At 38.2% G+C, this 16,035-nt stretch overlaps 4 protein-coding genes and 1 non-coding gene across 5 annotated transcripts; 2 read left to right on the top strand and 3 right to left on the bottom strand.

Annotated features, from left to right (window-relative positions):
- Positions 1-238: 238 nt before the first annotated feature.
- Positions 239-1,780, bottom strand: LOC147296932 (Ribosomal protein L34). Its single transcript, XM_086228134.1, has 2 exons — positions 1,453-1,780; positions 239-677 (listed from the first exon to the last, which is right to left on the bottom strand). The coding sequence occupies exons 1-2, from the start codon at positions 1,688-1,690 to the stop codon at positions 421-423; spliced, it is 495 nt and encodes a 164-aa protein (XP_086084260.1). The 5' UTR covers positions 1,691-1,780; the 3' UTR covers positions 239-420.
- A 178-nt stretch (positions 1,781-1,958) lies between these two features.
- Positions 1,959-2,031, top strand: TRNAA-UGC (transfer RNA alanine (anticodon UGC)). Its single transcript has one exon. It is a non-coding gene; the product is annotated as a tRNA-Ala (tRNA).
- Positions 2,032-6,300: 4,269 nt separating this feature from the next.
- TBL38 (TRICHOME BIREFRINGENCE-LIKE 38) lies at positions 6,301-9,604 on the top strand. Its single transcript, XM_086234187.1, has 5 exons — positions 6,301-6,891; positions 6,976-7,147; positions 8,382-8,557; positions 8,691-8,849; positions 8,982-9,604. The coding sequence occupies exons 1-5, from the start codon at positions 6,554-6,556 to the stop codon at positions 9,271-9,273; spliced, it is 1,137 nt and encodes a 378-aa protein (XP_086090313.1). The 5' UTR covers positions 6,301-6,553; the 3' UTR covers positions 9,274-9,604.
- Positions 9,605-9,861: 257 nt separating this feature from the next.
- LOC147296929 (50S ribosomal protein L34) lies at positions 9,862-12,024 on the bottom strand. Its single transcript, XM_086234196.1, has 5 exons — positions 11,657-12,024; positions 11,445-11,521; positions 11,066-11,177; positions 10,220-10,387; positions 9,862-10,105 (listed from the first exon to the last, which is right to left on the bottom strand). The coding sequence occupies exons 1-4, from the start codon at positions 11,926-11,928 to the stop codon at positions 10,258-10,260; spliced, it is 591 nt and encodes a 196-aa protein (XP_086090322.1). The 5' UTR covers positions 11,929-12,024; the 3' UTR covers positions 9,862-10,105; positions 10,220-10,257.
- A 350-nt stretch (positions 12,025-12,374) lies between these two features.
- LOC147296928 (Tetratricopeptide repeat (TPR)-like superfamily protein) lies at positions 12,375-15,934 on the bottom strand. The gene is made up of 6 exons (XM_086254483.1): positions 14,692-15,934; positions 14,298-14,429; positions 14,030-14,211; positions 13,839-13,950; positions 12,880-13,014; positions 12,375-12,781 (listed from the first exon to the last, which is right to left on the bottom strand). Exons 1-6 carry the CDS (start codon positions 15,817-15,819, stop codon positions 12,653-12,655), a joined length of 1,818 nt encoding a protein of 605 aa, XP_086110609.1. The 5' UTR covers positions 15,820-15,934; the 3' UTR covers positions 12,375-12,652.
- Positions 15,935-16,035: the final 101 nt, after the last annotated feature.

Below are 16,035 nucleotides of genomic sequence, written 5' to 3'. Positions count from 1 at the left end.
CTTTACTTATAGAAAGACCAATTTAACAATAACTCTGGCTTCAATTTTTATCAGTAAAAAGCATGCCACAAATATTAATATTTGCTCTAAGGGACCCGTCTAGCATTAATTTACTCATGCATACATATACATTCATGAACGTAGGCCAGAAATATCACACTCTTATTAACCCATTAAACTCAAAGGAAGCCCATAAATTCATTCCAAATTCAACTAATAATGAATTGATACGACAAGCTAAAAGAAGATGATGAATATGCAAAATGAGTTCTGAATAACATGCCTTGCAAGATGAAACAATACAGAAGTCAACATGAGAAACAAGTTTGAAATTCTGCCATTTTTCACAAGAATCAGCTATTGGACATCATTACATACCATTGCAGTTACCTAATAGAAATGAATCGGAAAAAGACACAATCAGGCCCGCTTGCCACTATTGGAATTGGTCTTGGTGCAGAGGACTTTCCGTCCCTTAGCACGTCTGCGCTTCAACATTGCTCTACCACTAGTGGTTCTCATCCGCCTGCGGAAGCCATGAGTTCTAGCCAGTGATTTACGTGACCTATTTCTCTTGGTTAGACACAGAGCAGCCTTTCCAGCCCTCACAACCAAGCCAGAACCTCTTTTTCTTCCAACCGCAATATCAGAGCTCAAATCCAAACCCAAAGATAAACCTGCAAATTACAAATCAAACTTAGACCAAGGCCCCAAGCAATATCCTAAATGAAGTTCCCTGCTTCCAGTATGATTAATTCATCTACCGATTATATGCATAGATATTTTACACTTATTTTCCACTGTAAGATACTAGGTTTACTTTTCATAACTAGATAGAGCAAAGGCGTCAGCTTGTTTAAATAAAAGAGGATACTACGAGGAAAATAAGAAAGTATTATCGTTTATCAGCATTACTACCATTCCAATACTGATAAGCTATAAGCAACAATGTATTTTTTTTTTTTTTGGTTGAAAAATCAACAATGTTCTCACATATTCAACGAAGTACTCATATTAAGTATCTAACATTCTAACCATTTCTATCACTATGCCAAGGCATCTTTTGATTAGCAATTGAAGTGCTTACGTAGCTTTTCTAAGAAAAACAGCACAGATTTTTGCTTCTAAGTAAGAAAGTTACTTTCATGAAGCTAGAGTATCTTTTTTTTTTTTTGGGCCACATGAAGCTAGAGTATCTAACCAAACAAAAAAATCAACAAAATTTCAAATAAACAACCTATCAGCTTGTCAAATTCACCCAAAATGCATAATTTAGAATTAACAAAGTATACCCATCACAAGTTAGGCCATACAAAATCCCACATTTTAACACAGAAGACAAATGTCAACAAAAATTGCATTACTTCACAATCTTGAGCAAAAGGAGCAAACACCCATTTTCCGAAATCAACCCCCACCCCACTCAGTAACAGTAAAATTAACGAAAATTACCTGAAAACGAGGAAGGGAAAGAGAGAGAGGACGAAGAAGCGAAAGAGGAGGGGATGAATGAGCAGTGGAGCAATGAAGAACGCGTGGCGGGGTTGTTGGCAACGTTCGGAGACACAGAGCTTCTTGTTGTTCGTGACCCAGTGAGAAATGTGAGAGAAGCACAAGGTGTAGAAGCTTGTTGCGTGCCTCTACTTGAAAGCAAAGGTGGTGACCATGACATTGCTGATATTGAAGCCATTCTTAGCCTCCTTCGTTTGCTTTCCTTCTTTCTTTGTTATCCCCAACCAAAGACGAAGACGAGGTTTTCTGCCTTTTGCCTTATCCAGTGTCCGTACAACTGGTTTGGACTCTGACCAGTTTATCTTAACATCAAACCCACTGGGCTGAGCCAGTCCATTACTCTTCTGGGCCAAGATTGAAGACACTTTAAGGCCTTTCTATGGCCCAATTTCTCGGACAGAATAAAAATAGTTTATTTACCTTCTGTTTGTAACTAAACAGCAAATGGGGATGTAGCTCAAATGGTAGAGCGCCCGCTTTGCATGCGGGAGGTACAGGGTTCGATCCCCTGCATCTCCAGTCCATTTTCTTTTATATTTGTTTCGGTTGCATTTTCTATTACTTGCAACAACCATATTGCTGGTTTTTTTTTTTTTTTTTTTTTTTAATTCTTCCCATTCAGTATTTGTGTTTGAATCAATATTTTCCCTATAGAAAGTGGATCCTAATTTTGATAAGTGGGTCAGTGGGGTTTGTTCATGAATCTAACCAAGTACAGTTTTAATCCATCAGCCCCTTTATATTCCAGCCTCCAATTGTCTTATCTTGCTGGGGAAAAGGTGTGCACTGCAGGCCAGGAGTGGTTGCCTTTGCTTGGCTTGGGCTTGAAACAACAGTCTTGGATAAGCTTTTCTCTTAGGCCTACAAAAGTTTGGTAAAGCAGATGGGAAATGATTGTTATCTTTATATGTTTTTCACACCATATGAATGAACTGCTCAATTACTCAGAAGCAACAGGGTATTTCTGTCACAAATGGATTGGTAGATGCAGTATTATATATTCTACTCTTCTATGAAATAATGAAAATCAACAGGTTTACAAGGTATTGCCTTGTTCAGAAAAAGTAGATAAACATTCACCTAATTATAAGAATTAATTGGGTGCATAACTACTCATAAATTGAAAGCATGTGGTATTTGGTACTCAATTATTGCTTGGTGAGAGAGACACAGAGAAAGAGCTAGAGAAGTCAACATCCAAGTAATTAGAAATGGACGAACTTGATGAACTCAGTTGGACACCAAGTGCATGCATACTATATAAGATTCCAATCCTCTGATAGAAGTGTTGGTGGTTGAGGTTTGCAAATTGGAACGTGGGCATCCACCAGAGTTTCTAACCTAGACATGATCACCTAGCTACAGTGGTCTGCCATAAGTGGGAAAACGAAGCAAATCCAGCCAATTCACATTTAATATTATGAAATTTGTAGTTTTGTAGTTTTGTGAGGGTGGACCAAAATGCTTGCATGCTCAATTGGACCAATTCCAACTTCCAAGTATTAAAGGTGGCAAAAGGGTTACTGGCATTGGCATACAGTGATTTCTTCATTTTTAGGCAATAAGCAATTTATGAAAGGGAGATCAAGTGGGTGCTCTGCCATTCAGATTCTGATAACTGCCCAATCTGTATCCCACCCAGCACCTTCTATATCAGACACAATTTGATCCTCTCTGGAGTTCCACTTATTCTACGCTACTATAAATTCCATGATATCATCATCTTTGGGCCACAGATTGAAAGGGATTTGAAATAGGTGGGGACTAGATTTTAGATGCATGTGTAAAGTTAATACATCCCTTCTAGCTGAAAAAGTTAATCCATCCCTTCTAGCTGAAAAAGTTAATCCATCCCTTCTAAGTTCTAGCTGAAAAAGCACGCTTCTTGGACAAATAATTGTGTTTAGCAGGCACTAAGAACTATGCTTTTGGGCTGTAGGGGTCGCCTAACACTATTTGTGCAACCCAACTATTCAAATCCATTATGATTTCACCTCTCTCTCACTCATTCAGTTCTATAAAGTCTTACCAAAGAAACTCTATTTCCAAGCTTGTTCCCTTGTTTGTGGCATGTACAAATTACTAATTAATTACCAAGTTGTTGGGGGTTTTCTATTTTGGGATAGACGTACATTGCAATTTCTTGGTAAAAACAAAAGCAAATGAAAGCAGAGAATCATAATCCCCCACATAAAACCAATTTGGCATAAAATATCTGTTGCAGCCTGTTTTGTAGAGTGGGATTGAAGGAAGTAGAAGATTCTGAAGGTTTAAAAATCTATTACTAAATCATTTTGTTTCATTTCATCTTCAACCTTTTCAAGGTAGGCCAGGCTTCTTTCAGCTTCCAAAGGCAACCAATTTTGACCCACTAGTGAGTGCCTGATCAGTGCCATTTCTTTTCTCCCATTTTTTTATTGGTTAGTGACAAATGTGGTATGTGTTAGTGTTACTGATCATTTTCTGAGGATAATGTCCATGCCAGCAAGACTTCACAATGACCAATATCTATCATCATTATTTTAAGTGTTGGTTCACTCATTTAAAATTGAAGATTCCGATCAACTTGAAACAAGATATGATTGTTGGAAAATGCAAATATCATAAAGTAGTCATTACAATTTACAAGTCACAAGAGTCTTTCACTTGAAAATGCTTGTACCTCCATGGTGGTCTATAGACCGATGAAGAGCAATTAATTTTCTATACCTCCACAGCTAGCTACCTTTATCCAATAAACTCAAAAGGAAGAATTTAGAGCTTATTTAATTGAGTAAAAATATTCCATAAATGAACATTTAGCTTTTCAGTATCTCTAAATGGAGGTTTAATGCTTTTCAAGCACCAACCAAATGCCTTCCCATAGTTGTGAAACTGGGGCATCTCAATGAAAAATTGCTTTTGGTAACCTTCATATCAGGTTCCACAATGGACTGCTTACCAACCCCATATCATAGGTGAGATGGGAGTTATGGGACCAACCCAAGGTGGACCCAAGTTTGGCAATGGGGCTAAGCCTTTTGAGCTCTAACAGAATGTTTTGAAACTCTGGGCCAGAACTCAGAAGCCGAAGTATGGTGTGGTGGTGGGCCTGGGGCTTTGGGATCAAAGTTCATTGAATAATCCAAAATACATAAACCCAAAGGCTTACCTAAGGCTAATGGCTATAAAAGCCTGTGGAGCCCACCCTTTTGTTTTCACTCCCTTGGTGGTTTCAGTAATATTCCATGTTCCCCTAAAATCCATGAACAGTAAATGCTTTCTTTTTGGTTTTTGATTTGTTGGGTATGTCCAAATGTCCAATATAGGAGTTGGCTTTGTTGTCATTCCATTAGATTTTTCCTTTTTGCATGAAAGCATGTGTTTCAACCGTATAATTTATTCTTTCATGGCATAGCATAATATTATCTCATCAAAAATAAGCTCAGATGAGGCCATACATTTCATAAGCCATCAAAAATAGCTAATTTCTTTAACTTGTATTAGATTTGTTTTCTTTCAATTAAATGATTTATTGTACTCCGCAATATAAAGGAAATGTCAGATCATGGGTTCAATTCCCAATCAGAGTGAATTGTATTTTTGGCTACAATCGAAAGAGAAAAAATATGGCTATCATGGCCTGGTGAAGAAAATTATGTCTTTGCTCACTTGTTTGCTTCAAGAGGTTCAACCTCTTATCTTTTTCTCTTTTTTTTTTTTTTTCTTTTTTTTTGAGTACTTAGCTAGAAACAGTTAGCTCGACTCTGATGATTAATCAAAGAAAAAAATCAAAAGAAAATGGAAAAGGTAAAACTAAGGATGTGATGCACAATACCAAAAATATACAATAGTTTGTATTTTAAAACTGTAAGAACCCTAACTACAACTGGAAAATCAATAAAAATCTCAAAACTATCAAAATTGAAAAAAGGCAAGGTTTACCCAAGATTAAAGAGATGTCCAAATTCATACATTTATTGCCTAACATTCCAAAGATACTGATCTCCGAGGAGATGCATCTCCAAGATCACCAAAGAGGCAAAGATGCATATCTCTTAGATGCTAGAATATATTTCCAAATTCTTGCCAAATTTTTTGAGATTTCTACTAGAAATATTGAGAAGCAAAACCTTCCCAAAACTTTAATTTCCCAAAATTTTCCAAGCTTCAGAATTATTATGTATTGAGAAAGTATAGAATTTGAAGATCGAGCAAAATAAAAATTTCTTGTAAGTCTAATTATTTTAAAATTAATAATATAATTCATTTAGGTTTGGGCTGGGTTAATCTGGTTCTCTAAGTCAAACTATGAAGGTTTAGGTTTGGTTTCATCATTGACACTTGATAAATGTTTTTGCATAAACTTTAATTAATTGTTTTTTTTTATTACAGTAAACTTTTATTGAATAGTGTTATAATTATATGAAAATTATTGACTTTTTCTATTACACTGACAATTATTGCATGAGTGTGGAAGGAATAAAAATTTGATTGTAATATGATTGCAAATATAAAAGCAGGAAGACATTGTGACCAAACAGCAGGCACATCAACAGATGTGTCTAACTCTCTATTTTATATATTGCAAAGATATAGATATGAATTGCAAGTTACATGTAAATTGAAACTTGAAATCTTATATTTAATTAAGCAACACATGATTAAACCTTGTGATGTGAAATTCCAATTCTTGAGAGTACACACAATACAATACACAGCACAACACGCATCCACAGGTTTATATGCCCGTGACATGCAGACCAATGGAATGCAAAAGAGAAACTTCCACTTTTTTATTTAATAATTTTCTGTTAAAAACAGAGTCTGAATTTCAACCCCTTCACCTTCCAAAATTGCACTATTTCCAAATCACTCCCAGAATTTTCCAACCCATATATGTCAAGAAATCTATATGTAATAATTACTGCACTCCTCTGCCTCTAAACCAAGCCATGTGAACCGCCGAATTGAAGTCAACCTCTCCCTCCTCCTAATACTATAAAAACCCACACCCACCCAAGACATCTTTCCCTCACAGATAGCCATTAATCTAGTGTGCATGTTTTTATTTGGCATTCAGGGACCAAAATCCAAAATGGGTTTTAGGCTCCAAGCTCTGTTGCTTGTGTTTCTCCAAGTTCTGGTCCTGTTTTCACAGGAAGCAAAATCAGCAGGGCATCATAGAAACAGAACAACTATGTCTGTGAGACAAAGAAAGAAAGTGAGTAGTGGGTGCAATTTGTTCCAAGGCAATTGGGTATTTGATGCCTCTTATCCCTTGTATGACTCTTCAAGCTGTCCCTTCATAGATCCTGAGTTTGATTGCATCAAGTATGGCAGACCAGACAAGCAGTACCTCAAGTATGCTTGGAAGCCTGACTCTTGTGACTTGCCCAGGTACCTAGTTAATTAGTAACTACTTTTTGTCTTAATTAATTAGTGATTAATTAAATATTGCTTGTTTAATACTTTAATGTATAGGTTTGATGGGGGTGATTTTCTGAGGAGGTGGAGGGGGAAGAAGATAATGTTTGTGGGTGACTCACTGAGTCTGAACATGTGGGAATCATTGTCTTGTATGATACATGCGTCGGTGCCAAATGCCAAGAGCAGCTTTGTGAGAAAGGACGGACTGTCTTCTGTGAACTTTCAGGTGAGACCGTGAACCAGAGACCCCTACCCTCTATTTTTTTCCCACTCCAAAATTATATTTCTCTCACTGCATGACTGCATGTTTCTTTGTCTCTTTGTGATTATTTTCTCACCCCATGACTCCATCACCATAATTTATTTCAACCTCCTTTTGTCTCTTTTCCCAACATGTTCTATATATGCCCTTTTTCGTTTTAATAATTTTTTTTTGAAGCCCGGCCTGTATATAATATACTTCGCTGTTTTCCAGTACTGTTATATTAATTAATCTATTTTTTCTGACAGATATGTTTAATTATGACCATATTTGCTGTTTATGCTAAACTTTATAAACTATACAAGTATATATAACATTCATAATTACTTCAATTATGGACCCATTATTGGGTAAAAACTCATCATGTTTATGAAGGGTTCTTGTTGTTGGTCCAAGATAACAAAATTGAAGTAAAACCAGTGAAAGAACTGTGGTGGGTTTGGGTGGGGAAAAAGAAAACAAAATGTTAAAAGATAAAGTTTGTCCTGTTTGCCTTTAAAGTGTACGTGCTTATAACGGGTAGAACTTCTTACAAAACTTGCTTCATAAAGAAAGTATGTCCGGATATTTATACTACTACATATATATATATATATATTTTTTTTGGGTACATTGGCGGGCCTAAGCCGATATACTACTACAGATTTGATAATCAAAGCAGCTAAGAAAGTGCAGGCATAAACAATATTCCTTTTCCCCTTGAATTTTTTCACTGTATATTCTTTGGCTTGGCAAACAGAATTGAAGCCAGATAAGTGAGGCTAGCTTCAATTATATATATATATATATATATTTTGTGTTTCATATATGTTGTATATTATTAGTTAGTTTCCAGATGTGTTTCAATTTTGAAAGACATGAGGTAGCGTTTACAGGCTGCGATGAGCAACACCAACCAGCCAATCTGTAAATACTAAATAATCATATGTACGTGGGCCGGAGGCTGCCTTCTTCAATCAATCATTTCTATCCCTTTGGTGGGTTTACAATAATTTAATTCATCGTCAAAATTGTAAATAACCAATTACTCATAGCCAGTAGGTTTTAATTTCATGCATGTGATAGCTAGCTTTATTAAACAAGTACTTTATTGTATTATTTTGAGGTTTTATTATTATTAATTAGTCACTGAAAGTTGTGGCAGTATTTTATTGAATGAAGCAGTTGGAATTAATTAATTTTAATTACCTGTGTGCAGGACTATGGAGTGACTTTGACTCTATACCGTACACCATACCTTGTCGACATAGTCAGAGAAAACGTTGGTCGTGTATTGAAGCTGGACTCCATACAGGCAGGAAATGCATGGAAAGGAATGGACATGTTGATTTTCAACTCTTGGCACTGGTGGACCCACACAGGCAAATCTCAGCCGTACGTTTCAACTCCATCATTTAACTTAATCACATGTTAAGTCACATAATAAGAAAAATAAATATAATTAATATATACATGTTACATGAGATTAGTTCCTTCGTTACATGAAAATGGCTGTGTAATCATGCAGATTCGATTACTTTCGGGAAGGGGCGACCTTGTACAAAGATATGGACCGCTTGACTGCATTTTATAAGGGGCTCTCCACATGGGCCAAATGGGTTGACTCAAATGTTGATCCTTCCAAGACCAGAGTTTTCTTCCAGGGAATTTCCCCAACCCATTATCAGTAAGTGAAACGTAATTTGTCTTTCTAATTATATGTGTTCCTTTTTTTGTTTTAAAATGGACCTAATTGACAATATGAAGTATATAGAGCTAAACATGTAATTGACAATGTGATTTTATTTTGTTGAACCAGGGGCAAGGAATGGAGTTCGCCAAAGAAGAATTGCCAAGGACAACTTGAGCCACTTTCTGGATCATCATACCCAGCAGGTGCACCTCCAGCTACTGCTGTTGTAAATAAGGTGTTGAGTACGATTAAGAATCCAGTTTATTTGCTGGACATCACAACACTCTCACAGCTAAGAAAAGATGCTCATCCCTCTACTTATAGTGGCGACCATTCCGGCAACGATTGCAGCCACTGGTGCCTACCTGGCTTGCCTGATACTTGGAACCAACTCCTATATGCAGCTCTCGTAATGTGAAGATCAAAACAGAGCAACAGCAGCAACCATATTTAGTTTCTTTTCTCTCTATACATTGCTTGCAAATCAAGGAGGTTTTGAATTTCACACATTTACATTGGTAAACAACAATAAGGTGGCAAAAGAAGTTGTAAATTGAATGGTTTATTTAACCATAAAAATGATGGATTGGGGTTCGTAGATATATAGAGACAGAACAGTCACATCCAAGGGACACTGTATTTATGATTACAGAAAGCAAAAACTACTTGTTTGATAGTAACTTAAACTCATTGACTAGTTGGATTCATGCATTGTGCTCAATATTATTATTTTTAAGCTCTTGAATGTTTGATAATGCTTCCAATCATGACATTAAATGAACAACTAGCATTTTTTCTTTTTCGGCCGACAATTTCAGCCCAAGGCTTGAGTGGTTTGAAGTGAGTTCACCAAACCAATTGAAACGAGAAGACAATGAACTGGTGATGGTTATCATCATTAGGAATCTTGGATACTAAGCTGAAGAGTGATCATCTTTAGCAATATGTAGGAATTCCAATTATTAAATAATAATAAGTAGCCTAAAAGACCAACATCTAGAACTCATCAGATAATTCAAACACTTCATTATTACACCAGAAAAAGTTTCAATAACCCATTTGCAGTACCTGTTGCTTGAAAATAAAATTGAGGTGTAGAGACACCATGATTGTCGAAATAATCATCAATCACAAAATATGAGAGGAAGGCATCTCTTGATACCAAAAATCACAGATATGTTTATGAGTGCAGCCATTCCTCTCACTGTTGAAGACAGTGAAGCACCAGCCATGGTCCTCCTAGAAGAGTTCTGCAACAATATATATGAGATATTAAACCAAGGCTAGTACAATATACCAATGCAGGCAGGAAAAGAGAAAAAAATTCAGCATCTTATGGTGGGAAATGGAATGTGAAAACTAACCTTAAAAACTCTGGTGGGGGATTAGAGGAAAGAAGACACTAGTAACCAACGTAAACTGCTGCATTCACTATATAACAGTCATCATTCTTATCTCCCATTTCTTCCACATACACGCCACTTGAGCATATCAGTCCACCATCCACAACTTCAACGTTCACAATTTTTCCACTGCAATTAAGTTTTGGGAGAGAGAGAGAGAGAGAGAGAGAGGAGACTACGTAATGTGAAAAAAGAATCTGTGGACTGTGGTTCCAAAATCATTGCATTGAAAACAGATTATTTGCGTAAAAATGCAATGGATAAACCTAGACAATTAGTTCAAACCCCTAATACAGTCTGTAAGCTAGCTCAATACTAATTGGAAGAAGATGGACGTACAGAGAAGTTTGCCCCTTTGAAGAGGAATAATCCTACTGGAGATTATTGAGATAGATTCAATTAATTTTTTCTGAGGAAGAAAGTTAACCCATAATATTTTTCCATCTTACCAAACTACTAGATGCCATTTGAAGCTCCTTAATATAATTCCTATTGAACAGGATTAGTACTGCCAGCAAAGTTCTTAATGAAATATAAATTATATAATTATAGTCACCAATAAAAATCCAACATTAGATTGCACTGACAGGCGCAATTGTAAACTATGTGTCCGCAGCAGCATTATAAACGCTTATGTTTGATTGATTCCACAAAAACAATACATGCCACTCCCTTTGGTTACCTACGAATGCTGTCAAAGGAATTTTGAGTGCACAATTTGCTAAAAGATTTGGTTAAGTTGCAAGTAAACTAGCTAATGAAGTTCACACATCCAGAATCAAAAGATTGAGATAGCCAGATACTCACTAGGGAAAGACTGATTTAACTCTCTCGATATCCAGTGACTGTTGCAGTAAATGAGGCACTCCAAGCTTGATCTGTAGTTTCATCTCCTCAAATGTAACACCAGGTATTGACCCTGCAGCAATTAAACTATATGACTACTAATGAAACAAACTCCATAACAATCCTCCAAATGTGACTACCATCCAACACAAGATTATGCAATGAAGTACATCATCATTCATCAGAAAAGGGTTTCTATTACATCTATCTTCATTCTCAGTCATTACACAAATCCCCAGAACCAACCCAATTTGCATTCACAAAGCAAAATTCAACAGTAAGGCTATAACAATTTAGTTGTCTGGTCACAAATATCTAAAAAGGCATAACATGATATTACCTCTTCGAAACGCAGGGATTGAATTGGAAGAGATGGCATCTCTGCAAGCCCGCATGGCTGCAGCCGTAACGTCTTGGCTGTTGCACCACAAAATTTCATCAAACTTCAAATTACCAAACTACTTTCGTCGCAAACAAAAAATACAAATATTTGAATCTTCAACGCATAAAATTCTCAATTGGGCAATCGTCAAATGGGAAAAGGAAGCTGACCCATGTTGGTCGTAGCCCACGCCCATCTCCACGAACAAAAGCTTCATAATTGGGGCTGAGGAGCTGGTCCCACTTTGCTGGGCTTCCATGGCAGCTGATGCGGCGGCTACGATTTGGCGTGAGAATCGAGGGGTTCGAAGAGAGGATTGGGTTGGGATTCGAGTGAGAAGTGGGTGTGAAGCTGAGGGGTGATTCTTATTACTATGACAAGTAAACGCAGTGGATGAAGAAGAAAGGGGCAGATTTAGGAACAAGAAGCAGCACACCGACATTTTCTTTGCCCAGAGCAAAATATTTTCGTTGCCCCGACATAATCGGCACCGCCTCTCAAGGCTCAACAGGCCAAGCCGGCCCTTATTATTATTATTATTATTTTTTTTTTGATAAATTACGCATCTGCTTTTTTCTAAACGAAATTATATTAGATAAAGTTTTATTTTATTATTATTTATATTTTTTACTTCTTACTTAATATAATCACCAAACATCGTATACACGTGTCGGATGCCTTGTGATTCCAAATTGATGAATATCAAGTCTGGACAGCTGAACCCCTGGAAGGAAGTGTTTGCTAACATAGTAACATCCATCCCTTCCAATGCCCTAAATAAGAAAGTAATGGGGCCAAGATTTTGGGGCTTAATTATTTATCCGCATTTGGAGCAAATTTTAAACATCAGGCTTTTCCTTAGAAAGATGCAAATCTTAGACAAGATGGATCGCATACATACTACTAAATGAAAAAGGTTAAGTTGATCTTATTCGTGATTCAACAAGCGAATCCCGAACCTGTTACAAGCTAATGAGCTATTATACATGTTAGTTGTTCTGCAATAAAATGGCTCCTAGGAGCATTTCTGATCGAGTACATCATGATGAGTCGATAATGAATAATATGAATGCAATATGGCTGCTGCCATTATATTCACAAACACAATGTTCTATCTTTACAACAAAAACTGATCAGAGCAATTCTGAAGCTGAGCTTGCTACAGATTAGCATGGTGTAGACCTGCATACAAATTTCTGCTGCTGCTGGTTTTGGCATTGTACATGGCATGATCTAACTTTATCTCTCAAAACCTGGAAAGCTCTCATCGTTTCTGCATCAAAACCCCCGGCAAACTGGAGAGAACAATCGTGTTATTGTTGTATTCCGCCAACCATAAGAATGTGAAATTACTGAACAAGTTAAAGAGATACAGTTGGAGTGAGCATTTTACCTGATGTACGCGAAAGGCGAATCTAACGCCTTGAACTATCAGCTCTTCTTCTTCGGGGCCACCACCTACTATTTCAAGCTCAGCAGAGACTCTCTTCATGTACTTCATTGCCAATTTTACGGATGCCAGCTTGATCTGGTAGATGAACACCATTGTCATTTTTCAGTAGTACAATAACAATCTAGCTAGCTAACATCGAGGGTACTATAAATTTACATTCATTGTTGGGATCCGTCTCAACAAGAAAAGTGCAAAGTAGATGAGCATTTTTTTAACTCTAACATCTGTCTGCCTTCGAAAAAGTTACGCAATAATGCATCCCACTGATTTACATTCATTCTACAGCATAACACAACATTTATTTTTATTTTTTTTTTAAGATTCATAACACAACATTTATGCGTGGCATAAGTTAGAAGGAATAGTATATTTTTTGACAGCATGTCTATGCATCCTATCCATTCAATGATCAATCAAATTCAATGGTCAAGATCAAACCACATTGAGGGCCAGTCTCGAGACAATACATAAAAATCTATAAAGTCAATATGGAGAGAATCTTACTCACTTCTTTACTCAACTCGGAAATAAAAAGTGAAGAAGACAAACATATTATATATAGAAATGTTGGGGTTCACATGTGCGCATGAAGGCGTGGGCATAGAAAATGAGGGAAATCTAGCCATTTTCTTGTCATCTTGTAAGTTGTAACCCATTAGCTAGATTACATGGTAGACCGTGTCAAAACGATTTCTCAATTATCTCCTCCATGATCTACATGTGAATCACTAGAGGGGACCGCCTAAAATCATAGTCAATAATAGAAAGATGACCTTATGGGTGTACATGAAATTACCATACAAGAATTAATCACAAAAACCAATCACATTATTTGGAAAATATGCATCAAATGTTCATCGACTTCACATCAACACTAAAAATTGGAAACAATGAATTACCTGGCTTACAAATTCAGTATCCAGCATCCAATTGGTAGGAATCTGGAAAACTTTGTATCTTTTCGTGGCAGATTCTCTCATCCGCGAGAGATTGTAAACACCGTGCTCCAATCTGTTAAAAGTTTTTACCAACAATGTTATTACAGGACACTAAAAATGACACTAATTTGTAAACCAAGAAATCCACTTACTTTTCCAGCAAAGCCTGCATCTTCTTGAGGGTTGGAGCGCAGGACTGGCGGGAATCGTCCGGGAACGACGAGGCCTCGGTTTCAAGCTTCTTGAGATCACAATACCCGAATGCAGCCTCGCGCAGAGCATCAGCCTTCTGCTCTGGCCAGTCAAAGTGCTTCAGCACAGCTCTTTCGTCCACCTAAACAAATGAGAATAAAAGTCAAATATGAGATTTTGTAAATGCGCTTGAAGCATATATTTTCCGATAGGGAATGAAAATGGTACCAAGTAAGAGAGTTCGTCGTCCAGCCATTTGACGAAAGGCACCACATCGATAATGTCTGTAAATGCTGCATTCTCAACTTCTTTGATCAAAAACCTTATGAAATCTCCCTGCGTTTCGACATCCGTTTTTATCTGTAAATACAAAAACATCAATTATATCGATTAAAACCAGAGCCATTAAAATTGCCACTAAACTTTAATAAATTTACACCTTTTCAAAATTTAAAAAAGCAATTCGAATCTACGCACTGTCTTATCTAACAAGCAAACAATAAAGGATCGAAAGCGCCACAAACGATAAGGACAGGTAGGGCGGGGCATTTGTCACTGACATTGAAAAAAGGCAGTGGCAAAATCGTAATTAGACAAACAAAAACCAAATACCGGAACTTACAGCGAGCAAGTAAGCAGAGCGGTTCTCTATCTCTCCGATCATGTCGCGGGCATTGGCGGTTGCCGGAACGTCACCGACTCCGCCACCGGACTCTCTGCGAGAATCCCTCCGCATCAGCGAGTGGTAAAACTCCACAACCTCCGGTACTCGCCTCACCTTCGCTGGCACCGGCTTTCGCCCCTTCGGCGGCGGAGGAGGCGGAGGCGGTGCCGCCTTCGATGACGGCGGAGGTGGCGGGCGAGGTACCAGATTCGCCTGAGGCAGTGGCGGTGGAGGTGGCGGTGGTGGAATGGCTTGCTCGGTTGATGAGGCCTTGTGTTCACCGTTGGATGAGGATGGTCTTGGAGGGGGTTTAGGAACCCTAGGGATGCGAGATCTGATATTAGACAGAGTCGACTCGGCGAGTTCCTCCGAGTTACACCTGGAATGTCTCGGTCTTTCAGCTTCCTTCAAATCCGAACCTTCGAGCTTCTGATTCTCCTGGTTCGTATTAATGTCCGTACACTTGACTCCTTTCTTTAAGCTTTTGATGAGATTGGACCTCACAGAGACCTCCATGAGTCCCTGAAATCTCTGCGACGACGAAAGCTCGTCGCTCTCTAACGTTATCTCCGCTTTACTACGATCCGACACCATTTTCTTCAACTCCGAAATCTCAGCCTCCATTTCCTTCACCTTCCTCTCGCTCTCCCTCCTCTCTTCCTCTAACTTCGCCTTCACTTCCTCCACCTGGTTTCTCAACCTCTCGTTCTCAGCCTCCAAGGCCTCCATTCGCTTCGAAGCTCGTTCAATCTCTTCGTTCTTTCTGAAGATCTCGCTCTCGAGGACAGGGACAATGGCGACGGACTCTTTCAGAAGCTTGTGCTCGAGAAGCTCGGTCTTCAACCTCGACTCCCGCTCGCGGAGTTCCTCGACCAGACGAACAAGCTCCGCCACGTCCGGTGGCCTAGGCTGGACCTGTGCGGAGGAGCGCGGGAAGTACACGCCGAAAGAGCGTGAGAACACCGTCTTCTGCGAGACCTTTCCGGAGCTCAACGACGGCGACGGCGACTTCGGAGGTGTTTCTGGTTTTGCATTCGCCGGCGATTTTTGTAAGCCCATTGCCACCCTCACCTTCCCAGCTACCATATCTCTCTCTCTCTCTCTCTCTAAACTCGGTTTCTCTCTCTATCTCTCTCTCACTCGAAGTCCTCTTGTTTAGTGAAGGCTTACAAAGACGTCCTTGTCTGAGTCTCTGTCTCTGTGTTGGAGAAAGTGAGTGAAGCTTAACTTGAAGTTTGCGACCAATAAATATATAAATATATTATTTCAATTTTGATTTTTGAGAGGAATTAATTATAGAGA

This window comes from Dryas octopetala, chromosome 1 (assembly GCF_963921425.1).
Source record: "Dryas octopetala chromosome 1, drDryOcto1.1, whole genome shotgun sequence".
Classification (NCBI taxonomy): Eukaryota; Viridiplantae; Streptophyta; class Magnoliopsida; order Rosales; family Rosaceae; genus Dryas; species Dryas octopetala.
The sequence above is the reverse complement of the archived record's forward strand: the minus strand, read 5'-3'. Positions and strand labels throughout refer to the sequence as shown.

Excerpts from the sequence above, each read along its gene's own strand:
- TBL38 (XM_086234187.1), top strand. The coding sequence starts at position 6,554 with ATGTTTTTATTTGGCATTCAGGGACCAAAATCCAAAATGGGTTTTAGG. Across the intron at positions 6,892-6,975 it reads GACTCTTGTGACTTGCCCAG|GTTTGATGGGGGTGATTTTC; the intron begins GTACCTAGTTAA and ends TTTAATGTATAG. Across the intron at positions 8,850-8,981 it reads ATTTCCCCAACCCATTATCA|GGGCAAGGAATGGAGTTCGC; the intron begins GTAAGTGAAACG and ends TTGTTGAACCAG.
- LOC147296929 (XM_086234196.1), bottom strand. The coding sequence starts at position 11,928 with ATGTCGGTGTGCTGCTTCTTGTTCCTAAATCTGCCCCTTTCTTCTTCA. Across the intron at positions 11,522-11,656 it reads GTGGGCTACGACCAACATGG|CCAAGACGTTACGGCTGCAG; the intron begins GTCAGCTTCCTT and ends GTGGTGCAACAG. Across the intron at positions 10,388-11,065 it reads GTTAAATCAGTCTTTCCCTA|TGGAAAAATTGTGAACGTTG; the intron begins GTGAGTATCTGG and ends ACTTAATTGCAG.
- LOC147296932 (XM_086228134.1), bottom strand. The coding sequence starts at position 1,690 with ATGGCTTCAATATCAGCAATGTCATGGTCACCACCTTTGCTTTCAAGT. Across the intron at positions 678-1,452 it reads TTTCCCTTCCTCGTTTTCAG|GTTTATCTTTGGGTTTGGAT; the intron begins GTAATTTTCGTT and ends TGTAATTTGCAG.
- LOC147296928 (XM_086254483.1), bottom strand. The coding sequence starts at position 15,819 with ATGGTAGCTGGGAAGGTGAGGGTGGCAATGGGCTTACAAAAATCGCCG. Across the intron at positions 14,430-14,691 it reads GCTCTGCTTACTTGCTCGCT|ATAAAAACGGATGTCGAAAC; the intron begins GTAAGTTCCGGT and ends TTGTATTTACAG. Across the intron at positions 13,951-14,029 it reads ATGCAGGCTTTGCTGGAAAA|ATTGGAGCACGGTGTTTACA; the intron begins GTAAGTGGATTT and ends AACTTTTAACAG.